Below are 20,240 nucleotides of genomic sequence, written 5' to 3' on the forward strand. Positions count from 1 at the left end.
TGACAGACATACGCTCGGATTTAGCTGATCTGGGTGGCAGAATTGATGCTTTAGAGGAACACAATGACACGATTACAAGTGAACTAGCGGCATCCACCCATACCATCCAAATACAACAACAATCTATTGCAGATCTGCAAGATAAGGTCGATGACCTAGAAAACAGATCCCGCAGAAATAATATTAGGCTGAAGGGAATCCCAGAATCCATTGCTAGTTCGGATCTACATGCATATTTGCAACAACTCTTTCATAATATCACCGGAGACCCGGAAGAATCAGAATATGATAAAGAACGGGCACACAGGGCGTTGAGAGCAAAGCCTAAAGGAGAGGCTCCCCCCAGAGATGTCATCATCAAGATGTCGTTTTTTCAAGACAAGGAAAAAATACTTCAAGCCTCCAGAAACAAGCCAACATTTAAATTTCAAGGAACTGTAATACAGTTTTTTCAAGACCTTAGTCTTAGAACACTTCAAAAAAGAAGCTCCCTACGCCCACTCACTTCCCTCCTGAGAAAGCATCAAGTCAAATATAAATGGGGTTTCCCCTTCGCCTTATACATCTTAAAGGATAACAAAACCCTTACTGTGCGTGAGCCAGAAGAAATCAGCCCGACATGTAAACTCCTAGGGCTGGAGGCTCCCCTCATCCCAACAGAAGACCAACCAGCAACACAAGGGGGCCCACCCAGGCAAACTAAATGGACAAAAGTGAACCGCAAAGGAACAAAGAAATAATACCCCAAAGATTCACCACCATGTTAGAAGGTTGTTCACTACTCTAGAGACAGTCCCCCAGCACTAGGGAGCTCTGATACAGGGATTACCCTAGAACACTGGAGAGATTACTCTCTTGACAAAATAACTCTTACTAAATATCCTTACCCTTGGGTCCCCAGTTGGGTATCCCATAGGGAACATACGGGGGAAGGCCTCCCCTGACAAGGACTCAATAGAATTACTGTTGAAATGTTTATGTTAAACCAAGTTTGAAAGTTTTATACAATGCTGACATATCAAAATAAGATGTTTTAATGTACAGGTAGCCTTATCATCACCCATATAGGAATGTTAGATTATGTGCTGTTAGAGGCCCCACAAAACGGGCATACATTTTGGTTATATTTATTTTATTGTTTACTTTACTGTTTTTGTTATTTCATGTACTATTCTTCTGCTTTAACTGTCTTTTTTCCATTTCCCAAGGGCTCTGGGGCTTCTCTTCTCCCCCCTCTACAAAAAGACAACCACACTCTCCCTCCTAGCAATGAAATCCCTACAACGCTGGAGAACTCACAGCTGACTATAGCTAATTGGGTAATGTTATACATCCCCACCACTTCATTTCAATGACCCCCCAAATCCGTCTCATATCCCACAATGTTAGAGGGCTAAACTCTAATGTTAAAAGACGCACTGCTATGTCTCAATACCAACACTTAGGAGCAAACATTATATTTCTCCAGGAAACTCACTTTACACAAGCCATTATCCCAAAATATTGGGCCAAACATTTCACACAACATTACCACGCTACCACAGACTCTAAAAAAAGAGGTGTTTCAATCCTGATACATTCTAGCCTGTCATTTGACCATGAATCCACTATAGCAGATAAAGAGGGCAGATATATATTGGTCAAGGGACGTCTTCAAGATTCAAATGTGGTCCTATGTAATGTATACGCACCAAATGAGAACCAACATTCCTTCTTTCAAAACATCTCCGACTTACTTACCGACTGGTCCCAACACAAAATAATACTAGCGGGAGACTTCAATATAACAATGAACAAACATATTGATAGAGGCACGAAACTATCACCCAAACAACTTAGACATAACAGAATAGTTAATGCCATACAAGAACACTTAGTCCCGCACTCATTGATAGACTCCTGGTTCACATTACATGGACAAACATCAGACACAACTTTCTATTCCTCAGCCCATAAACAGTACACGAGAATAGACTACATCTACACGAGTCAAATACTACAACCTCTTTATGGAAAGGCCTTGATTCAACCCTGTGTGTGGTCAGACCACTCTGTACTTACTTTACAACTTGAAGGTTTTGTTGACACTCTTAGAACCCGAACATGGACTTACAACCCATTGCATATAAAGGATCCCTTAATAAAGGAGAGACTTTGCACTTTACTGTCAGAGTTTTGGGACATCAATAAAGGATCCACATCAAGCCCCACTTCTCCATGGGTAGCACATAAAGCATACCTTAGAGGACTACTCATTAGGGAAAAAGCACTACGTAACAAACAACATAGAACTCTACTCTCACAACTACACAACGAGATACAGGACCTGGAGACCAGACATAGACTGACTCATAGGCCAGACATACTATCCATATTAGAATCCAAACGACCACACTTAGCTAAGCTTTTAAATGATCACTCAATGAGAGCGATTCAGAGACTCAATACACAATACTACATTTACGCGAACAAACCGGACAAGTTTCTGGCCCACAAACTTAGAGAAAGATGTAAGGCATCGGCTATCTTATCCATAATGCTCCCATGTGGCACCTCAGTGTCTCACCCACAACAAATAGTGAATGCCTTCACAGATTTTTATGGGAAACTATGCGACGGAACCAAAGTAGTACACTCACAACAAGTATCCGCTCATACCAAGAAATTTTTAGAGGAGACAGAACTAAATTCCCTCTCATAGGAAGACTTAGATAGCTTAAATACCCCAATAACAAACGCAGAAGTGCTCGGTGTTATTAGAGATCTTAAGTCAGGGAAAGCAGCAGGCCCAGACGGATTTGCCAGTGAATACTATAAAGAGTTTAGAGGAATCTTAGTACCCCATCTTACAGACTTCTGTAATTATGTCCTGGAGGGACATGATAACCCAGAAGACATGTTACAAGCGAGGATTGTGGTGATTCCAAAACCAGGGAAAAACCACAAGCTTTGTTCTAGTTATCGCACGATCTCACTCATTAATCAGGATCTGAAGATCCTTACAAAAATCTTAGCCAACCGCCTAAAACTTATCTTACCAAAACTGATCCACTTGGACCAGGTGGGTTTCGTTAAAGACAGGGAGGCTCCGGACAATGTACTCATAACAAAACACAGGAGTCTGGGAGGTATAGGAGCGCCCAACTTGATTGAATACTACAGAGCGGCAAGGTTAGCACAAACATTACTCCTTGGGGAAAGGGAAAAATTAGTCCTCTGGCCCAAACTGGAAGCAGATTTAAGGGAATCCACTCATACTGATGATATATTATGGGGCAAACAATCGAGGGACATAACACCAGTTAGCTACCACTCGCATATCTCTGACGACACTACATACATATGGTCCCTCCTAAGCAAACAACTCAAATTATCTCTTACACAAACGATCATGCACCCAATTAGATATCTCCTTTCCTCTGACATCCAGTTAGTGGTGAATAAATGGGCAAATAAAGGACTATACAGGGTGGCGGATTGGATGGAAGGCGGAAAACTCAAGACATTCACACAAATCCAAACTCAAATAGCTCCTGTGAAGCTTTTGTGGTTTCAATACCTCCAGGTCAATTCAGCTATTCAGTACTATATCAAATCAGTTAGAACCCAACCCTCCTCACTCACAGAATCTCTACTGAATTCAGCTCATAGACCCAAAAAAGTGATATCTAGAATGTATATAGAAATTCAATCCCAAAATAACTCTCTTAAACCTTCAATAATCTTACAATGGGAAAAAGACTTAGGTACACACAAACTCAAAAAAGAATGGGATGAAATGCTACATTCAGCATGCTCTGGCCTCCTAAGCGCAGACTTAAGAGAAAACACTATTAAAACTATCTATAGATGGTATTTAACCCCGATCAAAACCTATCACATGACTCCTACAAACAACAGACTCTGCTACAGAGGCTGTGGGGAGGTGGGTTCATATCTTCACATGTGGTGGGACTGCGCCATAATTCGACCTATTTGGATTCAATTATCCTCCCTCCTCGGTATGATCTTAGAGGATCAAATACAACTTAAGCCAATACAAGCCTTGCTATACGAACCGTTGCCACAGTAAAACAAACATATAAACACATTTATTAAGATTACCTGTACGGTCACTAGAATGAGTATTGCAAAATACTGGAAAATGAAGGCCCCCGCATGGGAAGAGGTGAGGAGCAGATTAGACATGACATATCGTATGTATGAGTCTGCTTCAATATTCTAGATACACAAGCCCAGTTTGAGAAGGTCTGGTTTTACTGGACACTAAATGGGAATTTGGTTAAATAAACTCCACAGAGAATCATCGGTGACACAGGAGCTGTGGCCCATAACGCGCGGGGGGGGGGGAGGTAGTCCAGGTGCCCTATTCTATTCCTACTCTATACTTTATCTTTCTATTCTACTCTACTTTCACCCACTTTATCTAAACTCTCTCATTTACCCCATCTCAAGGAGGAACTGTATAACACATTAAGGAACTAGAAAGTCAGAGACACAGTCCCACCTCTTCTCTAGGTCTTCTCCTTAATCTCTTTTTTCTTCTCTTACTTTCTTCCGTTCTCTCTTTGCCTTCGTATATTTTTGCATATCATTTCATTGATAGAGGGTCCTGAACAATAGCCTTTATTAGAGGACTTGGCAGCACATTTTTACCCCCTAATCCTGGAGGTAGCAGGGGATAAAAGACATGTTCCTTTTTATTTCTCCACTATAGAAGCCATCGGTTTAGCCCATCTTAGGTAAGAGTGATAGATTACATACAAAAAGTGGAGCGGAGATCGTGCAACCCCTAAAGATCGACTTTTACTTTATATTCAACAGAGGTACCCCAGGAAATGAAGCATAATCTGTTATCAATGCCTGCCTTCTACTTTTCTGGGTATATGCAGAGGCTTTAGGACCCTGGTCTCTATGTCTGATTTTACCCACATGGATATGCATTACTGACTTGTTTTCTTTTCTGTTCGTGCCCGCATCCAATGAAGGGCTTGAGCATGATTACTAAATATAAAGGTGTAATCAAAGGTAGAGAGAGAGAGATAATTTTCTTTTCTTTTCACTTGTTTTTGTTGTATAATTGTTTATGAAAATCCTAATAAAAAGATTTAAACATAAATAATAAATTATATAAGGATTAATGACATTTTTATAATTATGATGAACTTAATAAAGTCTGAAATGTGGAGATAGTAAAACTATAACAACTACATCATGACACTGCATGCCCCAAAATATTAGTTATCTGGCTTTCTCTTTAGCTATAGAGTTAGAGAGCTGAAAAAGATATTGAATTTTATTACAAATCCATCATGATAAAACAATAACTGTGAAGGTTTTTGCTCTGGGGCCAAAAGGATCAAAAGAATAAAAACAATGTTTTGCAAATTTGTTTGCAGTATTCTGCTATAGCAACATGACTTTGTACAAGGATGTTAGTTTACTTTGACATTAATAAATATAAATGAAATAATAGGCATTATTATCAAACAGCAAGCTAAATATAAATCCCATTAAAATAGGAGTAGCCAGTTTTGTCTCAATTGCCAAAACCAACAAGTTTTAAGTATATCACTGGGTAAACATGTGTTCATAATTAAAAAATGCATCTACCATCTGATCTTGCGTAGTTAAAGAGACAATGTACACAGGCAAGCAACTGATAAGTGTTTGTTGTATTCAAAGCTTGCGCAGAAACATTCTTTCAAATGGGCTGTACTTTGTCTCCCACCCCCTAGTGAGAGGTTGATTTCCGATACTGCCTCTTGTTTACATAGTTGTTCTATAGCCAACACTGCAGTATTGTCATTTTCAATATAGCCAGTTTTTTCAACAGGCTATTTCAAATGATAAAATAAAAATAACAGCTATATCATTCAACAGATAAAACTGATCATTTGGAACACATTAAAGTAGAGGGAAATTTACAGTACAATCTACCTTTATATCAGAGATATTTATAATGGGATATTTTTAAGAGTTTACATTTTACAGAACATAAACATGTGCCATAATGAAAGATTATGCAGAACAATATGTATTGTTTAAAAATATCACCTTCTTAAAAAGTTATTGGTTTTGCCATCTTTTCCACGTTCTTGTGATGTCTTGTTTGCATGATCTGCCTATATTGCAGTAGGTGTCCTGCACAAGCATTCTGCCCCTTCACACTGTGTGTTTATGGTGCCAAAACTTACTGAACTCTAGCATGTAGTTTCATACTGGCAAGTACTTCAATAAATGACAATTTGATGTAAATTTGTTCTGTAGCTTTTGGAATTCATAGTGATAGTTACATCACATGCTGTTTGTGATATACCATAACTTTTGACTGGAGAGCTAAATATCATGGGTATTCATGGATCCTGTTTTTTACTATGTATTACTACCATTATGTTTTTCCCATTCTATCCTTTATCTCTCTTATTTTTCTGCCTAGAGCGCTGCACATGTAAAAAGGCACTATCTTACCTATCCATAGCAGGAGAACCACCATAAACTCCATTGTGAGTAAATGTTGACACCTCACCTAGAAATGTCTAAGACCTCCCATACCCCATCCACAAACCAATCCTGTCCCTACCCCATTACTACCCATACTAAACCACTTGATCATCCTCTCCACATCCCTATACATAGAGACTTCAGCGCTTTCCATCTACTCCTTGGCTTTTAAGTGTCTATGTTGGGAAGTTTGAGCTGCGGAATCTGTTGGCATTTTAGAAATAACCGATAATAATAATAATCCCTTTTTTTTTTTTTTTTTTTTTTTTTTTTTTTTTAAAGAAGGCCTGGACATTAAACCCAAAAGCTTTGTTACTCAAGCCATTACGCCATATAGCACGCACACCCCCAAGGGACTGCAGGCTTAAGCATTATACACCTTCACTGTAGCACTTCAGATTGAAGAGAGCATACATTAAATATTAATCACTCATATGATAAGTCACTAATTAGCTGCATCATCCAACCCACTAAAGGAACAAAGCCCAAATTCAATTAACAGAATCTGGTTTTCTTCCAGCAGTTATGTAAAAAAACAACAACATAAAAACAAAGACATCATTGTGTAAGATTAACACCCAAAGTACCAGAAAGCCAAATAAACATTTTAACAAGAAACTTGTTATAGAAAAAAATTCTTTAAAAATCCCAAAAAAACTACTTAATCAGTCCTTATTTACCAGCCTCTTTTATAATGATTATATTCACTTCAGTGGTCATTGAGGAGAAGAATAATTCTTTTGAAAGTTTGGTCGCTTCACAATTGATGATCCTGTTGCCCCTCAATTAAAGAGAGCCTTTTTTTTACCCACTACATTGAAGCCTTTGTTTTTGTATTCAACTTTACAGCTCTCATTAGTTTACTGCCTATTACAAGCTTTTACAATCATGACTAAAATTGGATGTCATCTAAAGTTTACGAGAACTTCCCATTTTCACACTAAAAGAGATAATAAACATAATTTTAAGAGCTATACAGTTGTTTTAAGAATACATCATTACTGCTGCTGCTATCAGTACCATGGGATTCTGATCTGCAAGACCTGTAATTGTGGCCAGAGATTTGTGGTTAGAATTGTCCTGAAATCCACAGAAGAATACTCAATTATGTGACTGTCAGGATTAAATCCAAAAGAGGAAAGAATGGAGGTTACAATGAGCAAATTGCCTTAGTATAAAGCAATTTAAAAGACATTTAATCATATCCTTCTGCTAAAACTAGAAAGATGACAATTCCAAAGTGCCTGGTAATATTCTTAAAAGTGAAAGCTTCTAAAAAGACACATTTTTACATTTGTCATATCACATAATTAACTGATTTCTCAATTATAAACATAGCCATAAGTACATATCCTTATGGTTTTATGAAATACAGAAGAAAAGCATAATCAACAAGTGCACAATAAAAAGACAATCAAAAAGCACTTCCTTGGCAATTTGAAAAAGTTACTTTAATTTACTGACCGCCTGTAACATGTGGCAGCCATGATCCAATCACAGACTCATATATACGTATACACTGTGAACTCTTGCGCATGCTCAATAGGAGCTGATGCCTCAGAAAGTGTGCAAATAAAAAATAATTTGATATAAAAATAAAGCAATTTGATAATGGAAGCAATTGGAAAGTCTCTTAAAGCTGCATGCACTATCTGATTCATGAAAAATTACTTTTGTCTTTAGTGTCCCTTTAACTAACATTAAATGTTATGCACTATAATAGTGTTTATTTTTCTGATAACAAAAACACTCTGTTGTTCTCCATTTTGCTTTTATGTTATGGTTAAAATTGGTCACTACTAAATATGTTTAAGAGTTCTATTACTCCCTTAATTAAAGAAAAGGAAATGGAAATTCTGAATTTTGCTTGAACCTTGGGTTTCCTTACAGTATATTAACAGTAGTAACATTTTCTTATAATGAAAGTATGCTATAATGTTTTAAATACTATTATAGTCCTGGAATTGCACAGGTTAGCTATAGATATTGCCTTTCTAGTCTAGTATGCTATGTCATAGCTTCCTATGTTTGTCCTTAGAGAAAACCTCAGTAGTGTGGGATTTCAGAATATCCCTCTTTGGGCACAGGTGGCACAAAGAAAAAAAAATAGAAACTGATTAATCACCTGTTCTCAGGCTTTGATAGTCTAAGAATCTGACCTTTTGTACTCCCTAGGGACATCTTTTAATATCACTTTGCTAAGGAGTGTGTTGATTTTTTGTTTACAAGCAATTGTGCTGCTATAGTTTAGAGACTATATATATTCATAATACTATTTAAAAAAAAGTATAATACTTAGTGACTTTGCTTTTGTTGAAAAACATACCTAGGTAGGTTCAGGAACAGTAATGCACTACCTGGAGCTTGCTTGTGATTGGTGGCTACAAATATTTATGCCCCTTTTTAATTGGTGAACCAGGTGTGTTCATTTAGATCCCAGCAGTGCATTCCTGCACAGGAGCTAAATATAAATATGATTGCATCTAACACATTTATATTTGCACTTTTATGTCTCTTTAATTTAGCACTAAAGCAGCAAGCAATATATTTCCATTATTTTTTCGCTCCTATTTTATGTAATTTAGCTCTGAAAATTGAGCAATTTCTCATTCTCAGAACTTTAAATCCACCCTGACTTATCAAGACTAACCCTGCTACATATATGTACCTAATTGGCTTTAGCAGATAAAAACTGCAAAACAATTTACTTTATACTAACTTTATGACAGTGACTAACCTTGTTGTCTGTGAACTAAAGCCCAGATTGGCTCCTCAAATAAGGCAAATGGTGGGTGGATTTTGGATATTGAAAAATAACTGCAGTAAAAAGGATGTTAATTTGTTTTATAAACATTAAGACTTGAATGATATGTTATTTTATATCAATACAGCAGAAATGTCTTCTAATTACAAGGTATGTACTGTCCCTTTAAAAATGACAGGATATACAACACACCACAAATATGTTTTACGTACATATAGTCAATATTTGAATTTGTTTTCTTGTATATGTGCTAATTAAATGAGTGCAACAAATGAGCAACCCCTAGTAGGGGCTCAATAACATAGCATATCAAACAATCTTTGATATTTGCAGAAACCACAACCTCAGTGGGATTTTAAGATGCTCTATAAATATAAAATATTTCTGTATAGAAAGGGAAGATCTTTCCATTAAACATTGTTACATATCTCTATTATTGTATTAAACAATTAAAGGCATAAAGAAGCTTTTAGTTTGGATACTGTTCAATAAGACTTTGATGCTGATCTGTAGACTTTACCTGGCTCTGCTTTCAGTGAATGTAATAGCACTGTCAAATGCAAAAATGTTTTATTGGTTCTGATACTTATAACTCAATTTATGATTCTGAGCCAAAGTTAAATGGCTCTACAAAGTAATGCCATTAAATTTGATAGATTTCTTTTTTATCAATGTAACAGACCTTTCATCAAAGCCCAAACAAACTGTCAAATAAAAAATGCATACTGATTACTGCAAAAAGTTAAATATATTCTTTTTTTTCCCATTTGAAAAATTGAATATATTGTAAATAGGGAAGGGTGAAAGTATGAAAATAAGGTGCAGGGTTGCAAAAGACACTCCGGAGCAGTCTGTCTGGAAATCATTGAACGGTGCTATCAACATTTTTAGTTCCCAGACCTTGTCCACCTAGGTCTGCAAATAACCCCTTACAGGTACCGGACAAATAGTTGTCACTATTAAATATATTAAATTTATGTCTGACATTAGAACAATCTGATCATTGCAAACCTATACTATTGTACATATGGTTTGAAATAAGGATAGTGAAACAAACAGTTTAAAAACATTTTATTTATACTGGCAATTAAAAAAACAAGTTTCACCCAAACAACTGTCCCAGAATGATTGTAGGCTTTGCACTTTTATTAAAGAAATAAAACCATTTGAAATGGTAAGATTAACACTCAAATTTTGTTTTGTATAGGTTTACACTAAGAGAATCAACATCCAATTGTTAAAAGGGCCATGATACCCAAATGTTGAAACACTTGAAAGTGATGCAGCATAGCTGTAAAAAGCTGACTAGAAAATATCACCTGAACATCTCTATGTAAAAAAGAAAGATATTTTACCTCAACAGTTCCTCAGTAGCCACATCCCATTGTAAAGGACTTCTAAGCAGCAAATCCGTAAATGTCTGTCCCGGGGCAGCTAAAGGATTGAGCCTTGTTAACTCTCATGTTATTTCCCTATTTAGTTTAAGGAAGTTTACTATGAAATCTCATGAGAGTTAAGTTAAATCTCATGAGATCACAGTAAAAGAGTTCATGACCTTAGCACTGTTGATGCTGATTGGCTGCAGTTTATTTATTATTTTTTTTTATTTTTATTTTTACCTGCAGCTGGACAGCAGCTGAGTATAACTTTTTACAAAGAACTTACTCTGCTGAGCTGAGGAAGTTGTGAGGTAAAATATCTTCCTTTTTTACATAGAGATGCTCAGGTAATATTTTCCTGTCAGCTTTTTACAGTTATACTGCATCAGTTTCAAGTGATTTAGCATACAAGTATAATGTCCCTTTAAATATAACGTGTGTTGTTAAAAATGAAAGCATCTGAAACTCAATATTCAAATGTTAACCTTGCTATTTCAAATGTTTTTCTTTATCTGAATGCCAATATTTAAAGGGATATGAAACCCAAAAATGTTTCTGTGTTTTAGACAGAGCATACAATTAAAAAAAAAGTTGCATTTACTTCTTTTATCAAATTTGCTTAATTCCCATGATATTCTATGTTGAAAAGACACCTAGGTAGGCATCTTGAGTGCTACATGGCAGGAGATCATGCTGTGATCTAGTGTCCTTGCAAATGGATAACATTCTTGTCAAATTGCTGCCATATAGTGCTCCAGAAATGGGCCGGCTCTAAAGCATATGTCCCAGCTTTTCAACAAAAGATACCAAGAGAACAAAGAAAAATTGATAATAGAAGTAAATTACAAAGTTGTTTAAAATTACATGATCGATCTCATGAAATCATGAAAGAAAAATGTTGGCATTCATATCCCTTTAATGTGAAAAAAAGTTTATACTATATGAACATAAATGGGGAATCTACATTTTTATTTTAATAATACTCTCATTTATAATATTTTTTCAAAGTTGCGCAAAATCTTTTTTTTAATTATCATCTAAAAGTTTGATTATTTTGTGTCTGGCCGCCCTCTACAATTTTTTTTTTTCTTAAGGTGACGTTTGCAGATTGGATAAGAGCTGAAAATGTCACCTCGAAAAAAAAAAAAATGTAGAGGGAATACTATTAAAATAGAAGGTAGATTCAAGATTTACCTTCATATTGTATTAACCTTACCAGCCCCTGCGAGGGTAAGCGAGAAAAATCACGTCTGATCTGGCAAAGTTTAGTTTATCAAGTCCCCAGTGTTAGCAACATCGTATAACATTGCTACAAATAATGTTGCAAACACTGCTGACATAGCATATTAAAGATATATGAAAACTCCTGTGCTCTTATAAGCCTACCTAGGTTTGCTCTTTAACAAAACAAAACAAAGCAAATTTTATAGTAGAAGCAGGGGCGGAACTACAGGGGGTGCAGAGGTCACAATAAAAAACGTTGACCTGCCACTGCCTGCACTGATATCATGTGAGTGTGACATGATGCTTCACTAGTGTCTCTGACTACAGGGGTTAGTGTTTCTGTTTTACCCATTGGTGTTTATGTGTGTGTATGTGTGTATGTGTATGTGTGTATGACTGTGTGTCAGTGTTAATTTTGACGGCAAATTTCAATTTAGTCTTAGTTTTAGTCTTTTGACTAAAATGCCATTTTAGTTTTAGTCGTATTTTAGTCATCTGAATTGTTTTAGTTTTAGTCTAGTTTTAGTCGACTGAATTTTCAGTAGATTTTAGTCGACTAAATCCCAGTAGATTTTAGTCAACTAAAATCTAAGGGGTTTAGTTAAAGTGTAATGCGTTATTTAAGTATTTCTCTATCATTTGCAAACTGATTACATACTCCAGGAGTAAACATAATACCTGTTAATATTTATGGTATTAAGGTTTAAACATGCAATATAGACACAGATTTACCCGTTGTAATATGTAACATCTTTATTAAACTTATAATTAAATAAAACCAAGTTTCATAAAAAAACAGAAGTGCAACTTAAAATATATAAAAAAAACAAACTGTAAACTGTATTGGCTAAATTGAACATATTACCCAATACAAAACCTTTAACAGTTCTCTGTTAATAATTAAAACAAGTATCAAGTAACTCAACACAACAAAAAGTTTCTACAGATAGCACAGGCACAGCATAACTTAAACCCATACTTGTGGGTTATGCTTATTTCTATAGGAAGAATCAATTGATTGTTCACAGATTCGAAAAAGTTTCGGCAACGATATTAGCACTGCTCTAGAACTTCCAAACTCATTATATACTCCTGGAGTAAAGGTTTATTAACCTGTTTTTATTTATGGTATTAAGGTTTGAACATGCAATACAGATTTAACAGGTTTAACTGTTGTGGTATATAACATGTCTTTATTTATTTATTTAATTTAATAAAATTAAGTTTCGTAAATTTTACAAAAGAGCAGTAATTAGATATGGATTGATTATAACAACTTGCATAAAATGTTTTTGTCAGCAAATTTTGATTTAGTTTTAGTCATAGTCTTTTGACTAAAATGTCATTTTGATTTAGTTTTAGTCATAGTCTTTTGACTAAAATGTCATTTTAGTTTTAGTCGTATTTTAGTCATCAGAATTTCTTTAGTTTTATAGTCATTTTAGTCGACGAAATTAACACTGCTGTGTGTATATGTGTGTATGTATGTATGACTGTGTGTGTATGTGACTTAGATTCTTGCACCTGGGCCCTGTGGTTTCTAGTTACACCTCTAAATAGAAGTAAACTGGAAAATTTAATAAAATTATATGCTCTATCTTAACCATGAAACTTTAATTTTGACTTAACTGTCCCTTTAACGACTTTTCACTATATACCAATAATATGGGAGATAATTTTTCCCCATGATTTTGTTTTATTAGTCCTTAAAGCCAGAAGCAATAGTTCTCATTTTGTTTTCTTTTCCTGAACTCTTCATTAGTAAAGCAAATCAACACAAGAAAACGATATGCTTGCAATCAGTGTTCATGAGGAAAAACAAAATGTTCATTTTTCACAGATAAGTAAAACAGTGTGTCTGAAACTTTCAAAACAATGTTAGCACAATATATAGGCCTCATTTAATTGTTATAAAAAAGACGGTTTTGTGCTTTTAATGCAAAATGTTTCACAATAAACAATCTTCAGAAGCAGAGATTTTCTGTTACATAGGATAATGGATTAATGGATTTTGAATGCAAATTGCATTACTCTTACAAATGGCCGAATACACAAAAAAAGAAGCTTGATGTTGCAATATTTTAAAAGTGTTTTAAAACCCTATACTGTTTCTTTTTTACTTCTACACTTTCGCTTAAATCACACAGCCTTGCCAAATATGAACTATGAAGTGACTTGAAGGAACATTCCAGTCAAAATTAAACTTTCATGATTCAGATAATGCAGATAATAATTTTCTTATTTACTTCTGTCAAATGTTCTTTATTAATTTATTATCTGCTGTTGCATATGTATTCTGAGGAAAGTGCAGGTCAGGAGCATAACTACAACAGTCTCAACGGAGACTGGGCACACACCCTAGCAAGTGCTCACATTTTAAGGAAAGTGTATGGATTTGTCTTTGCAAATATGGCGGCAGGATCTCCAAGATGGCCACCACTGTATTGCTGTACAGAAAAAAAAACAGCTACCATATTTGTACAGAAAGAGTGCATATTTTCTGGCCTCAACAACAAAAAAGTATGACTCACAGTCACAGAGAAGCATCTCCAATTCTGTGGAATATGGGTGTTTGTTATTAATCAGGTAGGCTGAAGAATTATACTATTAGGATTTTTGTAGTTCATTTGAAAGGGCGCTATTGAAATGGGGTAGCTCTGTCACAGCTTTTGCTTTGGGGCCTAATGATAAGTAGTTACTCTACAGGGAAATATGTATTTGCAACAATATTTGTAACAATGCTATACATTCTTGTAAACACTGCTGCCACATAGGGCTTAAGATACATGCACAACCATGAACCTATGTAGGTATGATCTTCAGCAAAAGATACCAAAAGAATAAAGAGATTTTGATTATAGAAGTTTTTTTATTTTATGTTTAGCTGAATCATAAAAGTTAAATTTCATATTAATTTAAACAAAGTTAGGCAAAATAGCAGTAGTGGAAAAAAATACGTTGTCTATTCTGTAAAAGTCCATTGTTAGGTTGTCTCAAGATAAAGGGACATTAAACCCCAAAATTTTTTTTCATGATTCAGACAGAGAATACAATTTTAAACAACATTCCAAATTGCTTGTTTTATCTAATTTGCTTCATTCTTTAGATATCCTTTGTTAAATAAATAGCAATGCACATGGGTGAGCCAATCACATGATGCAAATATGTGCAGCCACCAATGAGAAGCTACTGAGCCTATCTAGATATGCTTTTCAGGAAGGAATATCAAGAAATAGAAGCAAATTAGATAACAAAAGTAAATTAGAAAGTTGTTTAAAATGGTATTCTCTATCTGAATCATGACATAAAAAATGTGGGTTTAATGTCCCTTTAAAGCCAGGTGAAGTTGGATGTTTAAAAAAAAAGCCAACTTGCTGTTAGAAGTATAGCAGGCTAACAATGCATATACAATCAGATCAGATCCACAATCAGATCAGATCCAGCCAAGTTAGGATTTTACATTGCATACCCCTTACCTGCTAAAATGCTGTAGGAAGTCTCATAAGTAAAAGTGTTTGATATGTACCTGTCAGGCATTATTCAGGGTAATTTATATGATAATAATTAGAATCATTACATTGCAAATATACCCTCTTTATTTTTTTTTAAATGCATGTAACTTAAAGGGACAGTCGACACCAGAATTTTTCTTGTTTAAAAAGATAAATAATCCCTTTATTACCTATTCCCCAGTTTTGCATAACTAGTTCATGTGTGGCATATAGATAACATTGTACTCACTCCCGTGGAGTCTGCAATAATTGGCTAAACTGCATGTCTGTCAAAACCACTGAGATAAGAGGGCAGTCTGCAGAGGTTTAGATACAAGGTAATCACTGAGGTAAAACATATATTAACATAACTGTGTTGGTTATGCAAAACTGGGGAATGGTTAATAAAGGGATTATCTATCTTTTTAAACAATACGAATTCTGGTGTAGACTGTGCCTTTAAATTCTCCATTCCCCTTATTAGCTTTGTGGCTTTAAATACTTTTAAGAATTTGCTCCAGTCTAGTTAGATCAACCAGGCATTGTTTTTAAATAGACACAATAAAGGGCTAGATTACAAGTTGAGCTAAAAAATATTAGCACTATTGAGCTCTAACACCACCCAAGTTAAATCAATAGTGTCCCTATTCTTGTGCTCATATTTACAAGTTGAGCTAAAGCCTCAGATGGTATATAAAAAGGTGTTGGACTGGGATGGGCTCAAAGGTGTGTATACTTGTATGTGTGTGTTTTTGTATGTGTGTATACATACATATATATATGTGTATATATATATATATATATATATATATATAATTACACACATGCAAATGTATTTACATACTGTAACACATTTCAGTGATATACTGTATTCTATTTGTGTATATGTGTAACATACTGGATAAATAAATGTTTAAACAAAATAACCCTCATCAATTATGTTTTTCTAAATAATGGGTTAATTTGACTTCAGTTTTGATGTTCTATTTAGAAGTAATTGTTATTCATCTACAAAGTATTAATAAACTTATTATGACATATGCTTGCTGGAAAAAAAGGCCTGAAATGTCTTCTCACACATATCAGGATAGGAAAATAATGTAAAACAGAAGTAGATTTGACAAAATATATATTTATTCTTAAGAATGAAGTATTACCAACTCCTAATTTTCCAGGGTTAGAGAAAATGAGTTAGAAAATGAATTATTTGTAAAAGATCAATTGTATTTAGAATATTATTAATAATACATTATAAAAGGCCTTATTTTTGTTTTAACTTAATGCTGTTACACATCTTTACAACGTTGTAGGAAGATAACTTCCTATAAACTCTTTCTGTGCTACAGTAAAGAAATAGAAATGTTGTTTCTGCTGAATTTGTAAAATAACACATCCTGGTTTAAAACAAATCTTTTAGCTTATTTACTTAATGACTACCATTGATTTGGCCAAGACAAATAGTTATCTGTCATTTGCAATGTATACATTGGCCCATCATTAGACTATTTTACTTAGTGACTGTCTGCCTTATTACTATTTGATGTCCCCTGGGCAGTAAGTCTGTCTCTCTTTTGTTTTATGTAGAAATAAATAATTTGTAGACACATTTTGGTACACCTTAAAAGCTTTAACAAAACGGAATATAACATAGATAATCATTTATCGGCTGAAAAGGAAGACACAACTCATTAACCTTGCCAGACAATTTTAGAAAGAAGATTTAAAACATGACTGATTAATGAGCCAATTCTTTTGAAGCCACAAAGATAGTGGGATGTAAAAATGGGTCTTCTGTATTTTGTTTAAAGTAAGCTGAAATGCCTTACACCAATTATTGATTGGTAGTAAATAATGTCATTAGTTTACACCAATGGTTGTAAACGTTTTAGTTAACATGCCACACTTTAATGAGAAAAATTATCATATGGCAGTCACATTTTTTATAGCTTAAATGGACATAAAACAACATTTTTTTCTTTCATGATTCAGAACATACAATTTTAACCAACTTTCTAAAGTACTTCTGTTATTAAATGGTCTTTGTTTTCTTGTTATTCTTTTGTTGAAAAGCATTAAGGTGAGTTCAGGAGTGTGCACATATCTGCATCTGCAGCACTATATAGCCACAGTTTTGCAACAATGTTCCATATTAGCGAGAGCACTAGATGGCAGCATTATATTTGATAATAGAAGTAAAGTGGCAATTTTTTTAAAAAAATTATTCTCTATCTCAATCATGAAAGAAACATTTTGTGTTTCATGTCGCTTCAACAGACATGTCATAAATGTCACAATGACACACATTTCATAAGCAAATTGAAACACTGGTCACCACTACAAAGTAATATTTATTTTAACCTGATGTGTGTTACTGTAATGATGAGACCTGTAGATTTAAGGACAATTTTACAATAAAACAACTGAGCAGTGGAATACTGGATCAAAAGCTGTGGTCTACACCAGTTATTCTTAGCTAGTGTGTCGGAGTAGTCTTTTATGTCACGGCAGACATGACAGCAATTAAGAAACAAAGAAAAATGAGCAAACAAAGCAATTCTAAATAATAAGAATAACTGGAAAAAATGTTAAATATAAAAAGACGTCACTTACATGTGTCAGGTTTGAGATGGCTGTTGGTGATTCCAAAATATTGCGGGTTCTCAATGACAGGGATTTTGGTCATGCCAATAATTACTGCATCTGGTCCTCCTTCTGAAGAAGATGGAGTGTTGCTACCATTAGAAATATGATGAAGAGGGCTGGCTGAATCATCATCATTACTGATTACTGAGGAAGGTCCTAAAAAGGGAACAATGAATAGCTTATATTACTTGTGCCATGCATTTTGATATATGAATAAAGATGGTATATTAATGTATTCTAACATTTATTTTACATGTGATAAACATTGCAGCAACCTAATCTCTTTTGTAGAACTCTTGCATGTATTTATGCATCTGAAGACAACGTACATGATTATGGGACAGAGCAGATTTTGAGTCGAACAGAATGGGTCTTTTTCAACTCTACATTATTATGTTTCTTGGCTTCTAGAACGTGTATGATTCTTTTGTGCACCCCTTAAGAAACAGTGCATGCTCCTTCATGGATGTCTGGTGTGGCATCATTTATTCTCAAGTTCAAAAAATAACAGCAGCACTCCAAAGGTTAATAATTACCAAACCTTTATTGCAGCCAAAAGTACAAAAGAAGCAGCAGCGACATTTCGGACTACATGTCTTTAATCATGCTATACATACATCACTTCCTCTTCCACCTTATATACCCTATAGAACACACCTACTTATATATAATGATCTCTCCAAATAACTGTGTATTGTTTTACTCCTCTATTTTGTAAAAGAGAACAAAGAGTTACTGTGTATATAGTATTTTTTTAACAAAATTTGTTAGGATATCTACATATGCTATTGAAAAATGTAGTAATGTTGTGGTATACAAATAGTTAATTATTTTAAAGTAGGTGTGTTCTATAGGGTATATAAGGTGGAAGAGGAAGTGATGTATGTATAGCATGATTAAGGACATGTAGTCCGAAACGTCGTTGCTGCTTTTTTTTGTGCTTTTGGCTGCAATAAAGGTTTGGTAATTATTACCCTTTGGAGTGCTGCGGTTATTTTTTGAACTTTTGGATATTGACACAGGGTTGTGCAGTGCCCTGTTACAGCTTGCACCCAATATTACCACAGTGTGTGCTGGACTTTCTGTGTTTTTTGGATCATTTATTCTCATACAGGCATCTATTTTCCAAAAGGAGGAGCACTTTTTTTTATCAGAGGTGCTCTAGCCATATGGCACCCATACAATTTTTTTTGTAGCTATAGCGCTGATTGGAGAACAGTTTAAACTTTTAGCTCACAAAAAAAAAAAATACTTTTGAAGTAGGCGGCCAGAGCCGAAGGGTACTTTATTTTTAGCGCTACATTAAAAAGTAAGTTAAAGCGTATCTTTATTACAACTGATGAATTTAACTCCATCTAAATATTGCTAATATTCCGGATCGGTTTATACAAATGGGAATGTTTACCATCACTTAAAGTATGCAGCACACCTTCTAACTATGAGACAATATAGTATTTCATTCTAATCATAAAACGTTTTCTTTGCTTTCATTCACTATATAAGTATTAACCATGCATAGATAACCCATATTGATTTCCTGTAACACCTTTGCTTTTATGCACTATCTACGGATCATATCACTGTATCATGATACATCTTATCCAATTAGTCTCCAGTACGCAATATCTGTCTGAGCTTTTGGCAAGGATTATAATATATCAAATACATTTGAAGTATAATTAGTAAAGATCAGCATTTGCCTCTAAAAGTAGAGAATGGTTGTCATTTTATAGATATGGATTTCATTATTTAGAAAACAATCAAGCTTTAAAGTATTGCTACTGTCCTTAAAAGTACTGTTTGTACTTAAAGGGGCGACACCACCATCTAACAAATCTATAATCTAATCTATAATATTTTTTAGAATTCTTTTTTTTAATCTTTTTGTTAATTTAGTTTGCAAACAGTTATTTTTTTCTTAATTTTGGGCAACACATTGTAAAGATTACTACAAACTATAGTTAAACGGCATCACTACATTGGTTCTGGCAGGAATAAAAGTTAGTATGAAATATTTACTTGATGAACAGTATTTTATGGCATAGGTCTGACAAATTGTAATTAAATTACAAAACGTTTCTGTCTGTAATTTACTTTATCTGTTATTTTATACAAGTATATAAATATTACTTGTCATGTTTTAGGTCAAATGTTGTAATTAAACCCAAAAGTTCAATTGTACACTAGCCACATTCCCATTGGTTGCTTTCACTGTCACTACAGGTTCAACTCAAG

General features: G+C 34.5%; 1 protein-coding gene across 1 annotated transcript in view; it reads right to left on the reverse strand.

Moving 5' to 3' along the window:
- NTRK2 (neurotrophic receptor tyrosine kinase 2) overlaps window positions 1-20,240 on the reverse strand; it is a 389,365-nt gene that overhangs the window by 82,126 nt on the left and 286,999 nt on the right. Inside the window, exon 11 of the mRNA XM_053702438.1 lies at window positions 17,973-18,161. Within this exon, the coding sequence (XP_053558413.1) occupies window positions 17,973-18,161 (189 nt within the window). The remainder of the gene's footprint in view (window positions 1-17,972; window positions 18,162-20,240) is intronic.

Source organism: Bombina bombina, chromosome 2 (assembly GCF_027579735.1).
Source record: "Bombina bombina isolate aBomBom1 chromosome 2, aBomBom1.pri, whole genome shotgun sequence".
Classification (NCBI taxonomy): Eukaryota; Metazoa; Chordata; class Amphibia; order Anura; family Bombinatoridae; genus Bombina; species Bombina bombina.